The sequence below is a fragment of the Triturus cristatus genome, chromosome 4_2 (assembly GCF_964204655.1).
Source record: "Triturus cristatus chromosome 4_2, aTriCri1.1, whole genome shotgun sequence".
NCBI classification, from domain to species: domain Eukaryota; kingdom Metazoa; phylum Chordata; class Amphibia; order Caudata; family Salamandridae; genus Triturus; species Triturus cristatus.
The window spans coordinates 653,845,110-653,867,187 of NC_140586.1; the positions used below are offsets into that span (position 1 = coordinate 653,845,110).

The 22,078-nt window shown below is 41.2% G+C and overlaps 1 protein-coding gene across 7 annotated transcripts in view; it reads right to left on the bottom strand.

The window, feature by feature from the left end:
* EFCAB7 (EF-hand calcium binding domain 7) overlaps positions 1–22,078 on the bottom strand; it is a 367,307-nt gene that overhangs the window by 143,918 nt on the left and 201,311 nt on the right. For all 7 annotated transcript variants that reach the window (XM_085602394.1, XM_085602399.1, XM_085602395.1 and 4 more), the window contains 2 exons: positions 20,633–20,828; positions 16,631–16,752 (listed from right to left, as the gene is read on the bottom strand). In XM_085602394.1, coding sequence (XP_085458520.1) covers positions 16,631–16,752; positions 20,633–20,828 — 318 coding nt within the window. The remainder of the gene's footprint in view (positions 1–16,630; positions 16,753–20,632; positions 20,829–22,078) is intronic.

A 22,078-nucleotide genomic window follows, 5' to 3' on the forward strand; every position in this document is an offset into this window, starting at 1 on the left:
ACCCCAATGCAAAGCACATTCACACATTAGGATCTAACTCTGCTCCTTTGGGAATCTTGGAACATGCACTACATCAATGTTAGAAATGGGGGTCTCCAGTTGGCAGAGGTAGGTACCTTTGACCAAGTAGGGGCCCTTGCTTCTAGTCAGGGTAAGGGGGCTACACACCTAAAATAATCCCTGCTCACCCCCTTGGTAGCTTGGCACGAGCAGGCAGGCTTATCTCAGAGGCAGTGTGTAAAGCATTTGTGAACATATACAGTAATACAGTGAAAACACTACAAATGGACACCACACCAGTTTAGAAAAATAAGTAATCTTTATCTAGACTTAACACTAGACTAAACGACAAAAATCCACAATGCAGCATTCAAAAATAAGACTTTCAAATGGTAGCAATAGCTTAGTTCAATGTAGATGGTAAATGCGACACTTTACTCTCAAAGTACCTTGGATGCGTAACGCAATATAAACAAAAGGGTTGCAGGGAAGGTGATGCGTCGGTTCCTTGCTTCGGGGGAGGTGATGCGTTGGTTCCTTACTGCAGCGCAGGGGAGGTGATGCATCGGTTCCTTACTGGAGAGGAGGTGAAGCATTGGTTTCTTACTGCGTTCCGGTTACAATGCGACAAAATGGCGTCTTTGATGCGTTGCGACAACTTGGACGCGATGCATGCACACCCAACGGCCGTGCGGCGAAATCGATGGTTTCTTGAGCCGCGACAGGTCCTGCGACATGCTTCTCCAGTGATGCGATGGAAACCTCTGTGGCGGCGACATGCTTCTCCGGTGATGCAACACGCTTCTTCGGCGATGCGACGGCGAAGAGCTGCGGCATGCTTCTTCGGCGATGCAACGGCAACTGCTGCGGCGGCGAATCACGTCTTCCTCGTTGCGTTGCGCTTCCAGCTCCCAGCGACACGTAGTCTCCAGAGGGCCCAAAACAACAGCAGGCACCTCTCTGCAGGTAGAATTCCCAGCAAGGAAATTCATGGGGAGCTAGTGGTGAAGTCTTTGTGTCCCTGAGACTTCAGAACAGGAGGCAAGCTCAACTTCAGGAACTTGGAGATCTTCCTCAAGATAGTTAAAAGTACACACAGAGTTCCTTTTCTCCTTTCCTTGGCAATAAGTAACCACTACAGGCCAACCCCAAACAGCAAACAGCACAGTGGCAGTCTCCTCCTTCAGATTCCTTGGTTTCTCTCCTTAGCAAAGGTTTGTTTTGATTCCCATAAGTGATCTAAAGTTCTGGGGTTTGGGCCCCAATATTTATACTGAAAATCATTTGTTCTCTGAAGGCAGAGAGTGTCTGTGCCCAGCCAAAACCAGTTCTGTCCTGCCTGGTGCAGCTTCCTGGCAGGAGGTGGAGACAGCATTGTTGAAAGCAGACCTGGCCCAGATAGCTGAAAGGAAAACTCCTCCCCCTACTCTCTATTCAATGCAGGTCCTATTCAGCCCAGCCCTGACCCATCAGACTGCTGGAGCCAAGGCCCTCTCTAGCCCCCTGTCACTCACAAACCAGACATGGAATACACAAACCTAGCAGAGGCATACTGGATGGTTAGGCAAGAAAATACCTACTTTCTAAAAGTTGTATGTTGAAACACAGAATGTAAAAATCACCCACACTAAAAGATGTATTTTAACATTCTGAGTTCAGACATACTAAACTTTATTTTTACATCTTGTTCCCTGGGTCAGTTATGATTATAAGATGTTATAATCAAACTACCCATTCTGGCCTACGGGAACAGATAGCCTTGCAATAGTGAAACAATTGTCTGTAATTCAGGACATACACATCAGGGCATGTCCTACCTTTCACATACAATGCACCCTGCCCTTAGGGGTACCTTGGGCCTACCTTAGGGGTGACTAACATGTAGAAAAGGGAAGGTTTAGGGACTGGCAAGTGTGTGCACCTGCCAAGTTGACATGGCAGTCAAAGACTGCACACAGGCTCTGCAATGGCAGGCCTGAGCCATATTTTACAAGTTGCTTCTGTGGGTGGCACAACCAGTGCTGCAAGCCCACCAGCAGCATTTGATTTACAGGCCCTGGGCACACATGGCGCACTGTACTAGGGTTTGACAAGTAAATCAAATAAGCCAATCATGGAGTCACTAATCCATTACAACAATTTACAATAGGGAGCACTTGCACTTTGGCACTGAATAGCAGTGGCAAAGTGCCCAAGCATCTAGACCAGCAAAAACATAGCAAAACACAGGAGGCAACAGAGGAAAAATGGAAGGGAGACCCACGCCAATGGTGCCAGGTCTAACAATCAACATGCCCAGCAGTGCAGCATTAGCTTGCTGGAGCAAGGGGAAGATACATACATTGAAACTAGTTCTAAATCTCTGGCTCTTAAAGTGGTGGTGGTGGGCGGGACAGAATACCCATATTGTCTTTGATTTTATACCATCATCATTGAGTTTCTCACTAGCCTCACTTTGCTGGACAATTTCCCTTTCCTGCTCAGGCTACTCCCAACAAGGTTTCGGAAAATATTACTCTCCGTGCAAATGTCAATCACCATTTCCTCATAACTCTGTCGCAGAAGAGACAGTTAAGAAATACTTTTTTCTATGCCTCAGACACAGCTTTAACAGACTAGCCTCCATATGTTTCGATAAGTTGCAACAGCCCAATTTTAGCTAATCAGTATGCACAATATCCCACCATACTTGTCTCAAAATGTATACCTCCGTAACTAAAATCTACACATTTTTCTAAATCCACTTTCCACTTTGTATAGTTTCTTTGACCCAAACTGGTCTTTTCCAAACCAATATTTTTATTAGAATTTAAAAACAAATCAATATAATAGTCTATTCATACACCTCTACATTTGTTTCCTTCTGGAATAGTAGAGAAGTATTTTGATACACAGGCTATAAAGTTTCAACGACATTGTCCATCTTTTTTAGGTATTGGTTTCTGTAACTGGTTACAGGCTGTTTGTTCGGATACATTCTCCACTTTTAGGAGACACTAACAATTGCATCTAAAATTTAGTTATGCGCTTATACTATGAACAATTTAAAACTCGATTTTTCTCACAAAGCCTGCCTTTGTCAGTGATATTCACTATCAAATCATCATTTTCTTTCTTTAATCTCTACAGATGAAAATATAATTATAAGGATGGTAATAGTTACTCTGGCAACGAGATGAAAGGCTACTAAAGAAAGACTACTAAAATGGATGCATTCTCAACAAATAGAATAGTATAAATTTAATCTCATGACGGACCGTACAAACAGTAGGGCTTTTGGTATCACTTCAGGGCCTCGTATTTAAGATTTTAATTCAGTTGTAACTGTTACCTTTAGGATGGAGCCTTGGACTTTCCTTTAGAGTTTCTAAATTATGGACACTCAAATGGAGCAGAAAATAAAATCTACTTCTCAGTGGTGAATCACCTCCATTATGATCCTTCACTTCCACCTAAATTCGAAACCTTTCAGCCAACAAGCTGCGACAAATCATACATACATATCAACTTTTTTCCATAATTGTAGGATTGTAGGTGGGAAGTCTCCTCATATACAGGATTGTAGGTGGGAAGTCACCTCATATCCAGGATTTTATGATGGAAGTCACTTCTGTTCAAAGCCATCCTTTGGGTGCAGGGTGCACTTCACAGTTGTGCATTTCAAAGGCTAAAAGTGGACCACAGTAGAATGGACATGTGAATGGACACCTGGATCATCCGTTGATTCTACTTCTAGATACCATGCAAAAGGGGGTCACCTCCTAGTACCCTCTTCTGGGTAAAAAATATATTTGGAATCTTATAAGATGAAGACTAGTAATGAAGAGAATAACAAGGCACCAAACTCCTCCTGGGGATCAATGGAGAAAATAGCCAGACCATATGCCAGAAGTAGAATAATGAAGAAAATTTCAGCCACAAGGAGCAAACATTGGAGACTTGAAATCGAAGCAACGGCATGAAGAATGCAATGTAAAAGAAGGGAATGAATGTGTTGGAATTCATCCACTTAGAATTGCATATGGAGGCAACAGGTAATAATGGTTCTTACAGGTAAACATCAAAGGAAAAAACACTTTACTTCATCTTGGATTGGAATTCTCAGATAATGTCTGGTGGACACGCTACCATCTTTACTAGGATACGTTATAAGGCTTGATCACGCCCCCATTCTGGAAATCATGGCATTCTTTTGGTAAGCAAAGAAGAAGCTGCATTTCACGGTCACACTGCCATTTCCACGAAGTACTCCACGCAGTTCACAGAACATCCTTCCAGGCTGCCGCTAGCACGAAAACACCAGTGCGGTCCCGGCAGCATGCGTGCTCAGTCGGGCACTGATCATGGTATCTCAGAACACGCTGCATGACAATGTAAACAATGCTCTGTCATCTTTGCCTCACACAAAGCCTTTGGTAAGCTTCCGCTCCATTATCGGTACAAATGTAACAAGTGGTAGGGTTAGCATGAGTATTCGGATTCCTTAGGCAGTGAAGCAAAGTGTCAAAGTTGATTATGCTTTATGCAGGCCTGGACATGCACCAATTCCCGTCCTAGAATTGGATGTCAGCACACATTCCTGTGGTGCCCGGTGTGGAAATATTTCAAAAAGTGGGAAACGGTCTCCAAAAAAGGTCTCATCAGGCAGATTATCTGGCGCTCCTTTCAGCTTTTTCAGTAATCAACCAACAACAGGGTCATCTAGACAGCAGTGCCCAAAAGTATTTCAATGTCAACCTTAAAATGCTTTCCTCCTCCGGAGAATTAAAACATGTATGTAAATAAAAATGGTTGTGCAGAGGTTAAGTGGGGTGGGACCACCTCATGATGGAAGAAATCCTCTGTGACTTTAATATCGTATCTTTAATGTATGCACGTAGACGAGCTAATTCTGTAGCCGTTCCTAAATGTGTCATTCACGGGGCAACATCCGTGTGACTGGTGGTTACGAAACGATATACACCATTAATGCACACCACTCCAAGATTTTTTAAACCTTGGGATAAGACAGATGTACTCAGTCTGCTTGTTTTACAGCCGGATAGTCAACCATTTTATGTCGAAGTCTTTCGTACTAAACTAAAAAAATTGCTGTACCACTTTTCCATGTAGGTAGCATGAATATAATAAATTATTGTAGACATATAAACACACCACTTCTTATTTCTAGATCTAAAGCATTAATATGCTCGAAACTGGAACAACAGAGCCTCAATTCTTTATATAAAATGTATGTTTGGCCTAAAATAAAGGATAACTTCGATTTTTTTTTAAAGAGACAAAGGCAATTAGCATGCCTTCAATGACTGGCTGTACCTGACCCTTATACATTTTAGCATTACCTCAGTTGGTGGTTTCTGACAGAAGGGAGGGTTACTCTCATTATTTTTTGTTATTTTTTTCGGCATCCGCAGATCATTCACAGGTGTTTAGTGATCACTGTCAATAGAGTGATGAAAATGGCTAGTGGACATCATGTGAAGTCTATGTCAGATTTCCATGGGCTTTGCACTGTGCACATGGATTATTTGTGATGGCAATAACTCTGAGATATCCGTGGACACAAGATTCATTATTCATGGATTGTAGCTCACCAAATTCCCCTCCAAAAATGTAACCATTCTCCCTAGGGTTCCATTGTGTCTGAGCCCCCAGGCAGACTTCTGTAAAACTGTCACTCATGCAATGGCAGTGAATCCAACATGATCACTAGATAGCAAATCTCAAAATATTCGCAGCTAACTATGATCGGCTGTGGAACGAGGCAGTCAAGACGGTCCACAGATCATGTATTTTGCAAACTAATCAGGCTTGTTAAAAATGGGAAATGTGTGTCCAAAGGTTGAGTTCATCCTAGCAGTACAGATATCCAAGTGTGGATTAACAAATTCATATTTGCTAGCATATCCAATAGTACGAAACAGGTTTACAATAATTCACAAAACCAAAGAATTTTGTGAAATGATCTGCCTTTAAACCAGGTTTGGTGCACATCTCTCCACTAGCTTGGATTGTAGCAGAGAGCAAAAATGAACATGAGGATTATGTTTTACCTCCTTTAGATTCTAGTCAAATTTAGAGGGACGTACCGAGTGCCCTCCATATTGGTGTAGATTTGTGATTTGGCCCACACGTTATTTAGGAAACTAAAAAGGACAATTCAAATGAACATGGTTTCGGAAAAAGTCTAAAAAAACTACTTTCAGGCGGATTCTTCTTATATTTGAAGCATCAGGAGAAGTATTTTGATGAGCAGGCACTGAGGACCCCCTCACCAGCCCACCACTAACATAACAGAAGTGACCACCTGGAAAGCAGTACCACCGGAAATCCTACAAAACAAGGACAGCTTCTCTATTCCTCTCCTAAGAGAATGTGTGAGAGTGCAGGAACAAGGAACCGGGATTTGCTAATGAAGATACTTAAAGGAAATCTCATTTATTCACTACTTAGTTTAATACTTTAATTTTTTTGCCCCACTAAACAAATTAATATTTGTTTAAAGCGGGGGATCGAAATAAATATATGCTCAATTTAAAAGCAATTCAGCTGCCTGCTTTGTGCATTATGATCAGAAAAAGCAAATCAATCCTTGTACAACATGCAAAGCTGATGTTTCTAAGAACTTCCTAACTAGCATTCAAGACTCATCTCCAAATAATGGAGTCCTAAGTGGCATATTCTCTGCATTAAATGACTTCTATTTTAAGATGGGCTCACTATACCCAACCACTTCTTTCTTTTGCCCCGATTGTTTACAATCGAGATTGCTATGTAATGAAAAATGGAGCCACTACAAGAAGCAATAGTCTTGTCCACGCTTAATATCATGTTTGAAAAATATTGCAAAGGGCAATGTAATTGCACGAGGCGCACATATTCCACACGAGGAAGAAATTGTATTTCTAAAGGCTAGAGCTCGGAACTTGCAGCACAGAAGAATGTCAGATTCTGGCAATTTACGATTGGAAGGACTGGGAAGTTCAACAACAATGCTGGGGCTGTTATTTGAAACACTAATGCATCCCGGGAGAGCAGTGGCTGTGGTTTGTCCAGCGGTAGCTGCGTCGTACAGTTCTAATCATTTCTTCCTACACACAGGTCCCAGGGAGCACATTTTTAATGTGTCTTAACAGGTTCCAGTTTGTGTTTTATATGTTTGTGGCCATTACTTTCTGTTGATCGAAAACTACTAAAGGTTGAGTCAAGAAAGAGAAAACAAAAGGAAACAGATCAATATTAACACTTTACAAATATTGACTTTGAAAAGGGACTTTGTCATTTTGAACTCCACCAGAGAGTTTATTGAATTAGTGATTTATCTAAAGGTAAACACAGCCCAGCACTTTTTTCCAAATTAAGAAAAACGCAGGTCCACAGATTTACTTTATTTTACACGAGAAGTGGAAAGATCTTGTGTAAATTAGTCTTTGGTAATCATTTGCACACAATCATTCTTTCCAGTTCCCGATATATATCTTTTATTTTACTCAAATTTAAAAGATACAAAACATAGCTTTGAGGGGCAAAAACGGGCCACGTTTGCATTAGCAAATACTGAAGGCATAATCAATATTTTGTAGGTTATATTTTCTAAATGTGTTGAGGCAGTTTAAAGAAATCCCAATTTCATTCTCTCCGGAAAAGGCTGATGGAGGAAGAAGAAAAAGATAGGAAAAAAGAGTGACACTCATGGAGTTCCCAAGGAAACTTCAACACAAATTAGTCCTCAAGCTTAAACATCTTTAACAGAATATTCCATAGAAGGCAGGAGCAGATGTGAAATGAACTGGACAACAGGGTCCAAGTTAATCCACATGGGTCCACTGCAGTTTACGCAACCCGCAAGTCACATTAAACTATACGTTAAAGTCCATGTTTTATTATGTTTTAAGATATATTAAATAGTTACGTGCTCCACTAATGATTATTGCTTCAAAATACATATAGAGTGCCACCATGTGGTGGTTTTTCATAAGTACATGCAGGCGTTTACAAATAAGTGCCGGAGTCAAACACTGGCAATCAACAGCACAAATTAAGTATTGGTGGGCACACCGGCTCACTCTACTTGCATGTAGCAAGTAACATTTCAGCCCTTCTCTTTCTTACCGGTATCCAGAAATGCCCTGCCAGACTCCTAAACTGAAACGTATTTCCCCTCGTCACCCTGTGAACAGAGCATGGTAACTAACAGCAGGTGGTATGTAAATACACCAAGGATTTCTTAATGTACAAAAGTGAGCTTTTTCTCCATTACGTTACTGGGCACAAGCAGGGCAACGTATTAATCTGGTGTTCAGCATGTTTCAATTAACGCCGTTTCATCACTGCTCCGGTCTCCCACCATATTCAGGACAAAGATCACTGTGCACCCACCACTTTCTCCACCTCTGGAATTTCTAGTTGGTAATCTAAAGGCTTTGTCAATAAGCAGTATCCTGGGATTGTACGTCAGAGCAACTCATCATGCCTTTCACACACATGCCGTTACTCTGCAGTCTTTACAACGAATACGTATTTACAACACATTCTTTCACTAAGCATATTGTTACGACGACATGCCTTAGGGAAAGCGCTGGACTTTGAAGCAGTATAATTTACGAATATATCTCCAGTCTGCTCAATAGTAGGGAAAGCTTTGGACTTTAAAGTCCAACGCCGCTTTCCATAAGGCATGTCGTTGTAACAACATGCGTGGTAAAAGCGCATTTGTTGTGACAGCCACATTGTAACTGCAGCGCGTGATTCAGCCATCGTGGTAAAGGCTGTTTCCCCTACCCTGGATTTGTACTTTAAAGAATTTGACAATGAGCACTACCTCGGATATGTACTCCATAGGCATTGTCAATGAGCACTACCCCGGATATGTACTCCATAGGCATTGCCAATGAGCACTACCACCGATATGTACTCCATAGCCATTGTCAATGAGCACTACCCCAGATATGTACTCCATAGGCATTGCCAATGAGCACTACCTCGGATATGTACTCCATAGGCATTGTCAATGAGCACTACCTCGGATATGTACTCCATAGGCATTGTCAATGAGCACTACCCCGGATATGTACTCCGTAGGCATTGCCAATGAGCACTACCTCGGATATGTACTCCATAGGCATAGTCAATGAGCACTACCTCGGATATGTACTCCATAGGCATTGTCAATGAGCACTACCCCAGATATGTACTCAGTAGGCATTGCCAATGAGCACTACCTCGGATATGTACTCCATAGGCATTGCCAATGAGCACTACCACCGATATGTACTCCATAGGCATTGTCAATGAGCACTACCTCGGATATGTACTCCATAGGCATTGTCAATGAGCACTACCCCGGATATGTACTCCATAGGCATTGCCAATGAGCACTACCACCGATATGTACTCCATAGCCATTGTCAATGAGCACTACCCCAGATATGTACTCCATAGGCATTGCCAATGAGCACTACCTCGGATATGTACTCCATAGGCATTGTCAATGAGCACTACCTCGGATATGTACTCCATAGGCATTGTCAATGAGCACTACCCCGGCTATGTACTCCGTAGGCATTGCCAATGAGCACTACCTCGGATATGTACTCCATAGGCATAGTCAATGAGCGCTACCTCGGATATGTACTCCATAGGCATTGTCAATGAGCACTACCCCAGATATGTACTCAGTAGGCATTGCCAATGAGCACTACCTCGGATATGTACTCCATAGGCATTGCCAATGAGCACTACCACCGATATGTACTCCATAGGCATTGTCAATGAGCACTACCTCGAATATGTACTCCATAGGCATTGTCAATGAGCACTACCCCGGATATGTACTCCATAGGCATTGCCAATGAGCACTACCTCGGATATGTACTCCATAGGCATTGTCAATGAGCACTACCCCAGATATGTACTCCATAGGCATTGCCAATGAACACTACCTCGGATATGTACTCCATAGGCATTGTCAATGAGCACTACCTCGGATATGTACTCCATAGGCATTGTCAATGAGCACTACCCCGGATATGTACTCCGTAGACATTGCCAATGAGCACTACCTCGGATATGTACTCCATAGGCATTGTCAATGAGCACTACCTCGGATATGTACTCCATAGGCATTGTCAATGAGCACTACCCCAGATATGTACTCCGTAGGCATCGCCAATGAGCACTACCTCGGATATGTACTCCATAGGCATTGTCAATGAGCACTACCCCGGATATGTACTCCATAGGCATTGCCAATGAGCACTACCACCGATATGTACTCGATAGGCATGGTCAATGAGCACTACCTCGGATATGTACTCCATAGGCATTGTCAATGAGCACTACCCCAGATATGTACTCCATAGGCATTGCCAATGAGCACTACCACCGATATGTACTCCATAGGCATTGTCAATGAGCACTACCTCGGATATGTACTCCATAGGCATTGTCAATGAGCACTACCCCAGATATGTACTCCATAGGCATTGCCAATGAGCACTACCTCGGATATGTACTCCATAGGCATTGCCAATGAGCACTACCACCGATATGTACTCCATAGGCATTGTCAATGAGCACTACCTCGGATATGTACTCCATAGGCATGGTCAATGAGCACTACCCCAGATATGTACTGTAAAGGCTTTGTCAATGAGCATTACCACAGATATGTACTGTAAAGGCTTTGTGAATGAGCATTACCCCAGATATGTACTGTAAAGGCTTTGTCAATGAGCATTACCACGGATATGTACTGTAAAGGCTTTGTCAATGAGCATTACCACAGATATGTACTGTAAAGGCTTTGTCAATGAGCATTACCCCAGATATGTACTGCAAAGGCTTTGTCAATGGGCATTACCCCGGAAATGTACTGTAAAGGCTGTGTCAATGAGCATTACCCCGGATATGTACTGTAAAGGCTTTGTCAATGAGCATTACCCCAGATATGTACTGTAAAGGCTTTGTCAATGTGCATTACCCCGGATATGTACTGTAAAGGCTTTGTCAATGTGCATTACCCCAGATATGTACTGTAAAGGCTTTGTCAATGTGCATTACCCCGGATATGTACTGTAAAGGCTTTGTCAATGGGTACTACCCTGGATATGTACTGTAATGGCTTTGTGAATGAGCACTACTCTGGATATGTACTGTAAAGGCTTTGTCAATGAGCATTACCCCGGATATGTACTGTAAAGGCTTTGTCAATGAGCATTACCACGGATATGTACTGTAAAGGCTTTGTCAATGAGCATTACCACGGATATATACTGTAAAGGCTTTGTCAATGAGCATTACCACGGATATGTACTGTAAAGGCTTTGTCAATGAGCATTACCCCAGATATGTACTGTAAAGGCTTTGTCAATGAGCATTACCACGGATATGTACTGTAAAGGCTTTGTCAATGAGCATTACCCCAGATATGTACTGTAAAGGCTTTGTCAATGTGCATTATCCCGGATATGTACTGTAAAGGCTTTGTCAATGGGTACTACCCTGGATATGTACTGTAAAGGCTTTGTGAATGAGCACTACTCTGGATATGTACTCCATAGGCATGGTCAATGAGCATTACCACGGATATGTACTGTAAAGGCTTTGTCAATGAGAATTACCACGGATATGTACTGTAAAGGCTTTGTCAATGAGCATTATCACAGATATGTACTGTAAAGGCTTTGTCAATGAGCATTACCACGGATATGTACTGTAAAGGCTTTGTCAATGAGCATTACCCCGGATATGTACTGTAAAGGCTTTGTCAATGGGCACTACCCTGGATATGTACTGTAAAGGCTTTGTCAATGGGCACTACCCTGGATATGTACTGTAAAGGCTTTGTCAATGGGCATTACCCTGGATGTGTACTGTAAAGGCTTTGTCAATGGGCACTACCCTGGATATGTACTGTAAAGGCTTTGTCAATGGGCACTACCCTGGATATGTACTGTAAAGGCTTTGTCAATGGGCACTACCCTGGATATGTACTGTAAAGGCTTTGTCAATGGGCACTACCCTGGATATGTACTGTAAAGGCTTTGTCAATGGGCACTACCCTGGATATGTACTGTAAAGGCTTTGTCAATGTGCATTACCCCGGATATGTACTGTAAAGGCTTTGTCAATGAGCATTACCCTGGATATGTACTGTAAAGGCTTTGTCAATGAGCATTACCCTGGATATGTACTGTAAAGGCTTTGTCAATGAGCATTACCCTGGATATGTACTGTAAAGGCTTTGTCAATGAGCATGACTGCAGATACACATTCTACAGGCTTTGTCCTTGACCATTCCCGCACTATGCTGTTTAGAAGGACCGTGCCAGATCTATGTCTATGACAATAAGTATAACCCTCTGCTGAGTTTTCTAAAGTTTTAAGCTGCATCTTCATGTTGATCAGACGGATCACAGTGCAGTGCTGGAAGACATTCAATCCCCAATGAGGCAGTTCATCTTGGTGTCCGAGCTCCCGAAGCACTCCTGGTATTCCTCTGCTTTAAGTAGGCCATGTTCTACAGTCTGTACTCTGTCCCTGGCAGACCATCACAAGCATCGCTAGTGGGAGTACCCAAACACATTTAGGGGAAGGGGTGTGCACTGAAGGCAACACAGAGAAAGACAATCAAAACAGAAAAATACAGCCTATCACAAAGTCGTCAGCTAAAAATTCAGAAGTTAGTTGTTGATGACAGCACTGCTTTTGACATAGTATCCCTGTAACATGACTTTCAGTAGCAATGTAAACTATGGTTGCATTTAGGAACATACATTTCAATGCACATTCAGATCACTAGCTCATATATAGTCCTTTTACAAAGAAATGAAAGTGTTACAAAATAAATGCTGCTGTATTGTTAAACATGCATAATAATACTGTTTACTGCTAATTATAATGTTCCTGAAGTTTTCAGGCTGAGGCATGAATGATTAAGCTTCCGAAAGATTCAATTGGAGAATAAATCTTCTCTGTGACAAAGATGGCTGATCCAAACGCTTTAATCCCTATTAAAACATGTAAACTGTAGTTAAGTGCACAGAACTAGCATTCTATGTTGGTGGTGACTGTGGAATTCGGACCAAGGTCAGAAACACATTTCTGCACATAGAGCCCAAATTTCTAATCATACTTTGGGTAAGGGGTGCCACTGCAGAAATATGAGAGAAATGAGAATTACCTTCTTTCCGCCCACTAGGTAAATATGAATTCTCGTAGCTGCTTGGAAGAGAAGAACATAACTGTATACTTCAAATGCTTAGTGAAGTATTTGATATCATCTGGGAAGCCCCAATAAAGTTAATGACCTGCCAATAAGTGAAGTAGTGAGCCCAGAAAATGGAGTGTTTACAAAAACACCGGGTACTCCCCTTTCCTGTTTGTTCTATTAATATTAAATGGTCAGTTAAGACCTGAAGATTCCACTTTTAGATCTTTAGCGCTGGCATTTACTGGCACTGGTGTGCTTGAATTACTTCTTTTTTGGGGGATGGGATAAGTACATGATAGGAATGGTGTAGTGACTAGAAGGAGCTCAGTTGTAGAGTGTGTTGTCTCGTCCATACAGAATGTTGTGCCATGCAAGGACCTCTGAGTTTTACAGCCACAAGGTACACTCAAAAAGCATGAGAAATACAATTCTGAAGTTACGGAGGGTATGGCGTTGCTTGGAAATTTGAGGTGATTGGGGAATATCAGCTCACCAATGATACAGGTCTGAATTCTTCAAACACCCATACAAAGGACCGTGCTCTTCAGAATCAGAACCACAATGGAACCTGGAAGAGGGTGGCTCCCAGGATTGTAACAAGTCAATCTCCCAACAAAATCACACACATTCATCGTTCAGAAGCCCGATCTTTTTTTTAAGTGGCTGCTGCAAGAAGAAGGATATGGGATCTTAGGAGCAGACTGGCTTAGAGACCTCTCCTCTGGGACTCATTTTCTCCTACTGAGAGTTTTGGAGACAGCCTAAGTGGAGGGTCATGCAGCTGTTCATTAAGTGGTCAATGAGAGACTGAGGTAAAGATATTAAACTTCTTGACACTCATTTGAAACTTTTCTAGAAATTGAACCAGGGTGAAGCTGATCATTTGCTTCTGCAACTGATTAGTTTTGACGTTTTGCATCAGTATAACATGTTTTTCATCAGCAGAAAGTTGAATGCGTTATCGGACCAATTAGAACAAACACTGGCTGATGCTTTTCATCCAGTGACCCTTCCCCAATTTAATACAACTTTCACAGACTAAAAGTTCTTCAAGTACATATGACTAACCTATGGAAGGATAAAGAAAGTTTTTTTTTAGCACGGTCTGTTTCTAAGACTAATTCTAAAACGTCTAGATGCACAATTGGGAACTGTTTTCATTTACATATTCAGACAGCTACAAAAGGGAAAGATTCATAAAATGTTTTGTTCCCCAGTATGCCTCACAGTACCATCACGGTTATGTGATTTATGTTAGAGTTTTCATTATTTACTGGAAAAAGCAATAATCACAGACACGTGTAGAGTAAACAGGTAAAGAACACTATCTCACAAATATCAAAAGTTATTTATTGAGATTGTAACAGTGCATCCTATAGTCATTGCACAAAACACCTATGTGAAAAAATTAATCTTATATCACGGGGTACAGCCAATTTGTTATTTTATAAATGAAATATCAAAGCCTTGATGCAATGGACATCTGGTAAAATAATTTCCCTTCTGAATGTGGATAATGAGATCTATGTTATAATCCTGTCTGATAGATTGGTACAAGATTTCACTCTATTAGTGTCTATAGCCGCCACAAGCCTTTATTGGAGTTTGGCAGATGGAAGATAATCAAAATCTGTATTACAAGTGTCATATGGTTTAATGCACTTGTAATACAACAGACGAGACATCCACCACATTTGTGATGGAGTATCCAAGTCTACCAACCTCTAAATAAGGCCAGGTCGTGCAATTGCACACTCAATGATGTGTGATTGTTCCTAGGGATTGAAGGGTTGGCACTTCGCTGGAAAGCAATTTGGCATGCTGTAGCTCTTCTATCCTCTTCTCCCAAATGGGTCCTTTGGAAGCCACTGTCAGCCTCTGGTTGGAATAGCACAAATATCTTATTAGGGTTTGTTCAGTGGGATGGCCTGATAAAGGGTTCCTACAATGGGACCAAGTAATCCAAAACAACACACTTAAAGACTTTCTGAAACTACAGCCAGACTCTATACACCATTGACAGTTATTACGGCTTCAATGCTGAGAATCCTGGGTACACGCCAGTTAGACCTACCATCTTCTCCTATCCTACAGGATCTCCATTCCAGGGACCACTTCTTTCAATGGGCACTGTCTCATTTGTATAGTGCAGTAGTCAACAAACTGTCATCTTAAAACATTTTGCTGACCACTAGACGTCACTGGCAGGTCTTAGGATGGAATATAGTTCTGAAGATTGGATGACACTCCTGACTGATCATTACCACAAGGAGGCAAAACTAAAATTCCTGTTTTTTAAACTTTAACATGATTAGAACTGGACTCCCCAGAAGTTGCATAGGGCTGGCCTTCTCCATCATTCAAAGTGCTAGAGATGTATTTAGACTGAATGCGATCTGGCAAACAACCTTTTAAGGTGTCCATGTGTCCAGGGTGATTGCTGACAAATCTGGCTTGTTATTACTATAGTTTAATCGGTGAAACTAGCTTTAATGCATTACATGTCCTCTGTAAGGAGACTTTCCAAGCACGGCCAAAGGTGGCTAGCAACTTCTGTGACAGCAGCCAAACTATGCCTACTACGACAATGAAGACAGCTTTTTATGAGTGTATGAACGATTATAGAGGATAGTCTATAGTGCAAGACTCATATATAAGATAAAATACCACCCTGAAGTCTTTAATCATATATGGTGCAACTTTATTAATATCTAAGAAAACTTGGGACATGATTCCTTGTACATGCTCCCTAATGGACCCAAAGGACATTACTAGGCAACAGTAAGAACATCCCTGGAATACTGCTCAATTCTATACATCCAAAACCTGCTCGCCAATGCACGGCCACCCCACATTAATGAGTACTAGCAATCCATAACACCTTTAACTTGCGACAGCAGTTGATTTGGCTTTGATAATTGAAGACACACTTTCTTAGTATCACCTTGTGCCCATCCCTTTTTATATCATTCTCAAATTAATTTTCCCCAAAACCTTTCTAGTATATTTTTCACATTTTTAAAATCTTTTCCATCCTGCCTACTGATGCCTGGTTGCTAGATCCTTCAATATAATAGAAACTGTATGTTCTGATCACCAGACGATTCTGCACTACCATTTTTTTCTGAACTGTGGATAATTTTGAGCTTGTCATGTTTCTTATCTGCTTTAATGACATTATTTTTACTGAAATGGTTTGCTTTTGTAACTCCCAATAACAGTGAAAAGTTTGCTTTAAGAAAACAAAAAGTGCATTGTTCATAATAGCAGTATAATGCAAAGTGAGCCAAAATTAGGAATATCCCATTTAACAACCTCTAAAAAAGGCCCTTAGTTTACACACTACGAATACTAGTAGATAATATATAAAAGTATAATATTAATAGGAAATCATATTTTGAGGATAAGAATGATTACCTTTAAGATCTGTGGCTCGATTAGCTTTGAATTTTTGGTACTGTTGGCTCCCATGCTGATGATTGAAGAAACGGATCCTTTCAAACTTCGAGCGGACGAAGGGCGGGATGATTTGCTGTCAACTAAAACATTATATTCTTTGATTATTTAATAAAATAGGGTTATATTTTTATCATTGAAATAGTATTTTCTATGGCTATATAACTTTTATAATCATCAAATCAAAACGCGCATGCCGCAATAGATATAAGATACGCGGCATCAAAATGTGATATATCAGGTTGAGTGAAGCCTCGTAGGTGTGCTATGTGATGTCATGGAATCCCAAGGCATCACATGCATCCATATATAAGTGCACAGGCTTTGAGGCCTCCTGTGAGCTTTCTCGACTCCACAGCTCACATGCCTCTTACTCGTATTATTTTCTTTCTCCCCAGAGTCTGTTAGAGGAGCGCACTCCTCCCAAGCCCCGATCAGCTACATACGCTCAGCCATAGTGTAATCATACCTCCTTAACCAAGCGCTACTTCCTGGGGCAATGCTGCTCCTTTTGTTTTCAATACTGCATATAGAGATAGCCACATGCTCCGCATGACGGCAATTGCCGGCTTTCTCACTTGTGCCTCCACTGTGGCAAGGCTCCACACTTTTGCGTTCCCACACTTCATTTCACGGTGAACCAAACCAACTTCATGACAACCCTCGGTTGCCACTAGGTAAGCATGTGTAAATTGCACAGCCTCTTAGCATCCTTAAGACCAGATTTTAAACCAGCTGCTGCACTACTACAGCATGCAGCATGTGCACCATATGTCTTCATTGCATCCTTAGGCACCATCACTTGGCAGACCCACTCAGATGACCACAGCACTTAAGATTGCATTTTTTAATTGCTGAACAATTGCTGAATATCACTAGATTCATGTTATCTATTTGTGATATGTATATACATGTTGTGTGCTGTCTCTTTCTTTCCCTACAGGTTTTTTCGCTCTGGTGTCCGCAAGTACGTAGACACCTAGTCCACACACCTTAGCGCGTGTGTAGGTACAAAAAACTTTTTTGATTGTTCTCACTTTCCACGTGGCACTACTCACTTTGCCACTCACCACTTTCACCGGTCCTGAAGAAAGCCCCACCTATATTCCGTTGCGGGCTGAAACATGTAGACCCATCACATAGACAACTACAAGATAATTATTTCTTTTTTTAGTTGCATCACTAAGAATTTTTTAATCATATCCTGAGCCGCCATTAATAAAATTAGAAAGGCAAGGATTCTCAGAGATATTTTTAATCCACATCACATCACACCTTTGCACCAAACCAGCTCTGCTGTAATCAGGCATCGTAGCACAACCGGGGGGCATTCAGCCACCCGGTTGGGACCCCAATGATGACGCATGACACCAACCAGGTTGGTGTGTGAGGGGTCTTTTAACTAACCCAGTGGGTTCCCAAACACTACCTAATAGTGATTGTACCACACATACTTGGGTTTGTCCATCATTCTTTACACATATATCATACAGGGGATACGGACGCACCCCCCTTTCCTTCCCTTGCTCTCTCCTTGTTTTTTGACAGGTGCCATTTTAGCCATCACTGCCCATTGCTAGGACAAAGACCACCAATGCTCTCAGGATGGCATCTTTGCCGGTGTTATTCGGGATCTGTCACGTAACAGTAACTCTGAAATTACAAAGAAAAACTCCTGCTGTGTCTGACAAGGAAGGGTTCATCAACAGTGAAAGCAGATTACAAAACATAAGTCATGTATGCATTGTCTTTCCTAGTTAATGGCATGGGGTGAAGACAAGGTAGGCTCTGTTTAGGTGCCAAAAGTACTTTGTTTTAAAAACCAAAGAGATCCAACGCTCTCCCTAATTCTCAGGAAATCAATCAACAAGCAGAAAATGAATACTTCTACTTTTTACTCCTCTGGTTAGATTAGTCATCTAGTACTTACCCATTTTATCATTGAGGTCATTTTCGACTTCAAGAGATGAGGTTGATCAAAGAACACCTTCCCAGGAAGAAATGTCCCAAAATATTAGTAACTTTTCCAAACTATTTGAGGTCATATTGTCCTAGAATCTATAGACATGGAAGGTCTAGTGTGGGTTTTAGTTTCATCAACGTTTATTCTGGTCTTCTAGCTTTTTCCCTTCCTCTTATTCAGAAGCTAAACCAGTCCAGATTTCTAAAAGATAGGAGCTCCTGTCCAAGCTATAGTACTGTTTATACTTTAAGGGCTGTATTATATATGTTGTAATCTGAGGTGGACTGTAGCAGGCATATGGAGATTACCCTCAAACTCACCAGAGTTCAGGTTACTTCGATGCTTAGGTTTACAGAGGTAGCTCAGATGCAGAGCAGTGACATGTATTCACCCTGACGGGCATTACTTCCCAACATGCTCTATAATGTGAACATGCACTAGCTTAGTGGAATTTACAGGAGGACCGCCTTATAGATGTTCCAGTTGTGAGCTGGAGCCTATATCCTTGATTGCACACAGTATTTCTGGCCTGCGCTGAGAATGGTATGGCTATCTTGACCATCAGCAAACCAAAGGAACCAAACATGTAACATATGTGGAGAACATCAAGTAAACAAAAGAGCATGGTGCATGTATATCAGAGTAACTCAAAACATCGGGACCACTAAAGTATCACAAAATGGGTCATTGTAAGGAAAGGAAAGAAGAATCAATAAAAAATGAGGACATGTACATTAATGCAACTCAAAGCTGTAACATGGAAAGTTGAACTACGGATAATGTGCAACTGCAGAAACATTAGTCAACGGATCGGATGGGTACATTACTGAAGCATGGCATAAGAAAGCACAACACTGCTCTTCTGGGCCTCGTCAGAGGTGCTATACAAATTCTACAACAGAATAAAAAATCTGACACAGCTTACTCAATAATAGAAAAAGTACATGCAATGTGGACACATTACAAAGAGACACTAACTCTAACACGGCACAATATGGGGCAGAAAGTACCATCAGTAAGGCATTATAGTAAAATACATTTAGAGTAGCACAAACATGAAAGGTACTAGACAATCAAGAAGAGATAGGATATACATCAAAGAGAAATGGTTTATGGGGAGCAAACAGTTCTCTGCTTGGAGAATAAAGAGAAGAAGAAGGGGGTTATGCAGTGTCTGTATTCAAACTAAAGCAAATAGCAATTTATTTCAAGTTATCCCGTCATCAAGGTCAAACCAGACCAGTTTCGGCATTAAAGTGTCATTCAGAATGAGCATTAAACTACAAAGAACCCAAAGAAAAAAAGGTCTTGAAGAAAACTTCCCCCAAGTAATATAAGCAGCAAGAGAGACACAGCTCCTTCACAGAGGAGAGTAAAATGCCAGATTCAGAGGTCAATAATTAAAGGATACTAGCAAGTTCTTCCTTAACAGGTGTCAGAGCTCTGGTATCAGTTTTGGGTTCTTACAACTCAGCCTTGAAGTCTCGTTTCCCTTGGGGCTGCCATTTGCATCAAATATTACAGGCTGATTGCCTCTTGCTAGAGTCTGAGTCCATCAAACTCCAGCTCCGCTTCCATGTGTTGAGTGTCCAATTATAATCAACTAAGGTCTGGAAGCTGAAGGAGTAGCTGTCCTCCCTCACCAGCATAAAGAGCTCAGCTCTTGCATGCTTCAGCAAACCCAGTGCTTGGAGCCGCACCAGTAGCATCTCCTCAACGAAAGAGTGAAAGCAGCCCAAGTCGCACTGCAGACAACTTCCTTCAACATGGTCAGTCTACCACCCAGAGGTACGCTGCATTCAACAGTTAATCGTTTTTGACTCTCAGATATGTACAGCTATAAAAAAAAGCTTAGCATTAATGGAGGCACAACAAAAGTAATTACTAGTGGACACAAAAGTACACCAGGGAAACTAACCACTTGAGCATGTTTGAAGCTTCAGTTGCCTGGAGTTCCTCTCGCCTCATCAAATGGTCATTCTGCCTAGAAATATACATACCTTTTTTAGATGCAAAGTCAATATTATTTCTTGTGGGGGTTCTTGGAGACTGTTTGGGAGCTGGTGATGAAGTACGTTCAGGAGACCCTTCCATGTGACTTCCGAACTGTTGCCGCTTTGATTTGTTGCTTGTTGACAGAGTTTCTATTGCACTCTTCAGACAATTTTCGTTGGTTGTGAGAAACAATTTACAGAACTGCAGAACAGAGAAGTAAAATTACAAAGTGTTTGTTATATAATTACTTTACAGGAATTAACCATACAGTTCAACAGAGCATTCTATGAACATTCGTGCTTTCCAGAATTAGCAATGCATAAAGAAAGTCATATAAACGAGGCTAGAGTGTAAATACCTTTTAAACGATTATTGGATTTATATTTTCACCTGGATTGCTTCGTTTTTTAGATTTCCCTACGCTTCTGATACATAATATAGCACCGTCTAAGGTCTATAAATGTTATCTAGCTGAAAATCAATTTTTGACTCATTTGGTTTCCCTTTTGGTTCATCAACTCCTCGACCTAGTTCTTAATCTATTCCCCTTAATACCAATCACTTTCCTTACTACTATAACACATTGCTTTGTTTATATTTTTAAATACAATGCATTTCATTTTTTGTCAAGTGTGCCGCCGTAAGGTTCACTCTACTTAATATGATATTTTGGCTGTGTTTTAATAGTGGTATACTGCGTACAATTACGAAACCTTCAAAAGTTAAAGCAGTACGGATTTTTACACTTTCAGATGTGGCAATAATCTAACACTTTCAAAATTATGCCAAAAGTTTTAACATACCCTTAAATGTACCTGCCTTGTCTGATGACTATTTACACTCTTTTGCCTTCATCCCCGATAGCTCTCAAGCGCAACCATTCATCATGAAGTGTGCTCACAACCATCCATCATGAGGCATTCTCACACAAGCCATTTTTTGCTATTGGTTATCCTGCCCTACCTACCACTCCAATGAGAATGTGACCTCCATACATGCAGAAAGCATTAGCTTTACAATGGTCACCGCCAAAAAAAACATTCTCTGCTGTCTTCAGTGGTAGAACTTTTGCTGAATTATTTTTGTACATTCAAATATATTTCTCTTTAACTTGCTTTAATTAGGCACTTCAGACAGAAAGGTAAGAGCCAGCAACACAGCTCACAAAACTAATTCAATGAGGTTATTGCAGTAAGCAACCAACCAACCAAAGGGAGCAAGGAAAAGGTTGAAATATGTCAGCAAATCTCCTTGGATGTTGAATGACATTACGAAACAACAACACAAAGTCGCCTATGTCACAACAACAACTAACAACCCAAGAGAAGCTGATGGAGACACATAAGTTGGCAGCAAATTCTCCTCAAGTGCATCTGCCCTCCTCCAGACCAATGTCCCACCAAAATGTTTTAGAATGGAGTGCCCATACAGTTATATCTAACCTCAGCGGT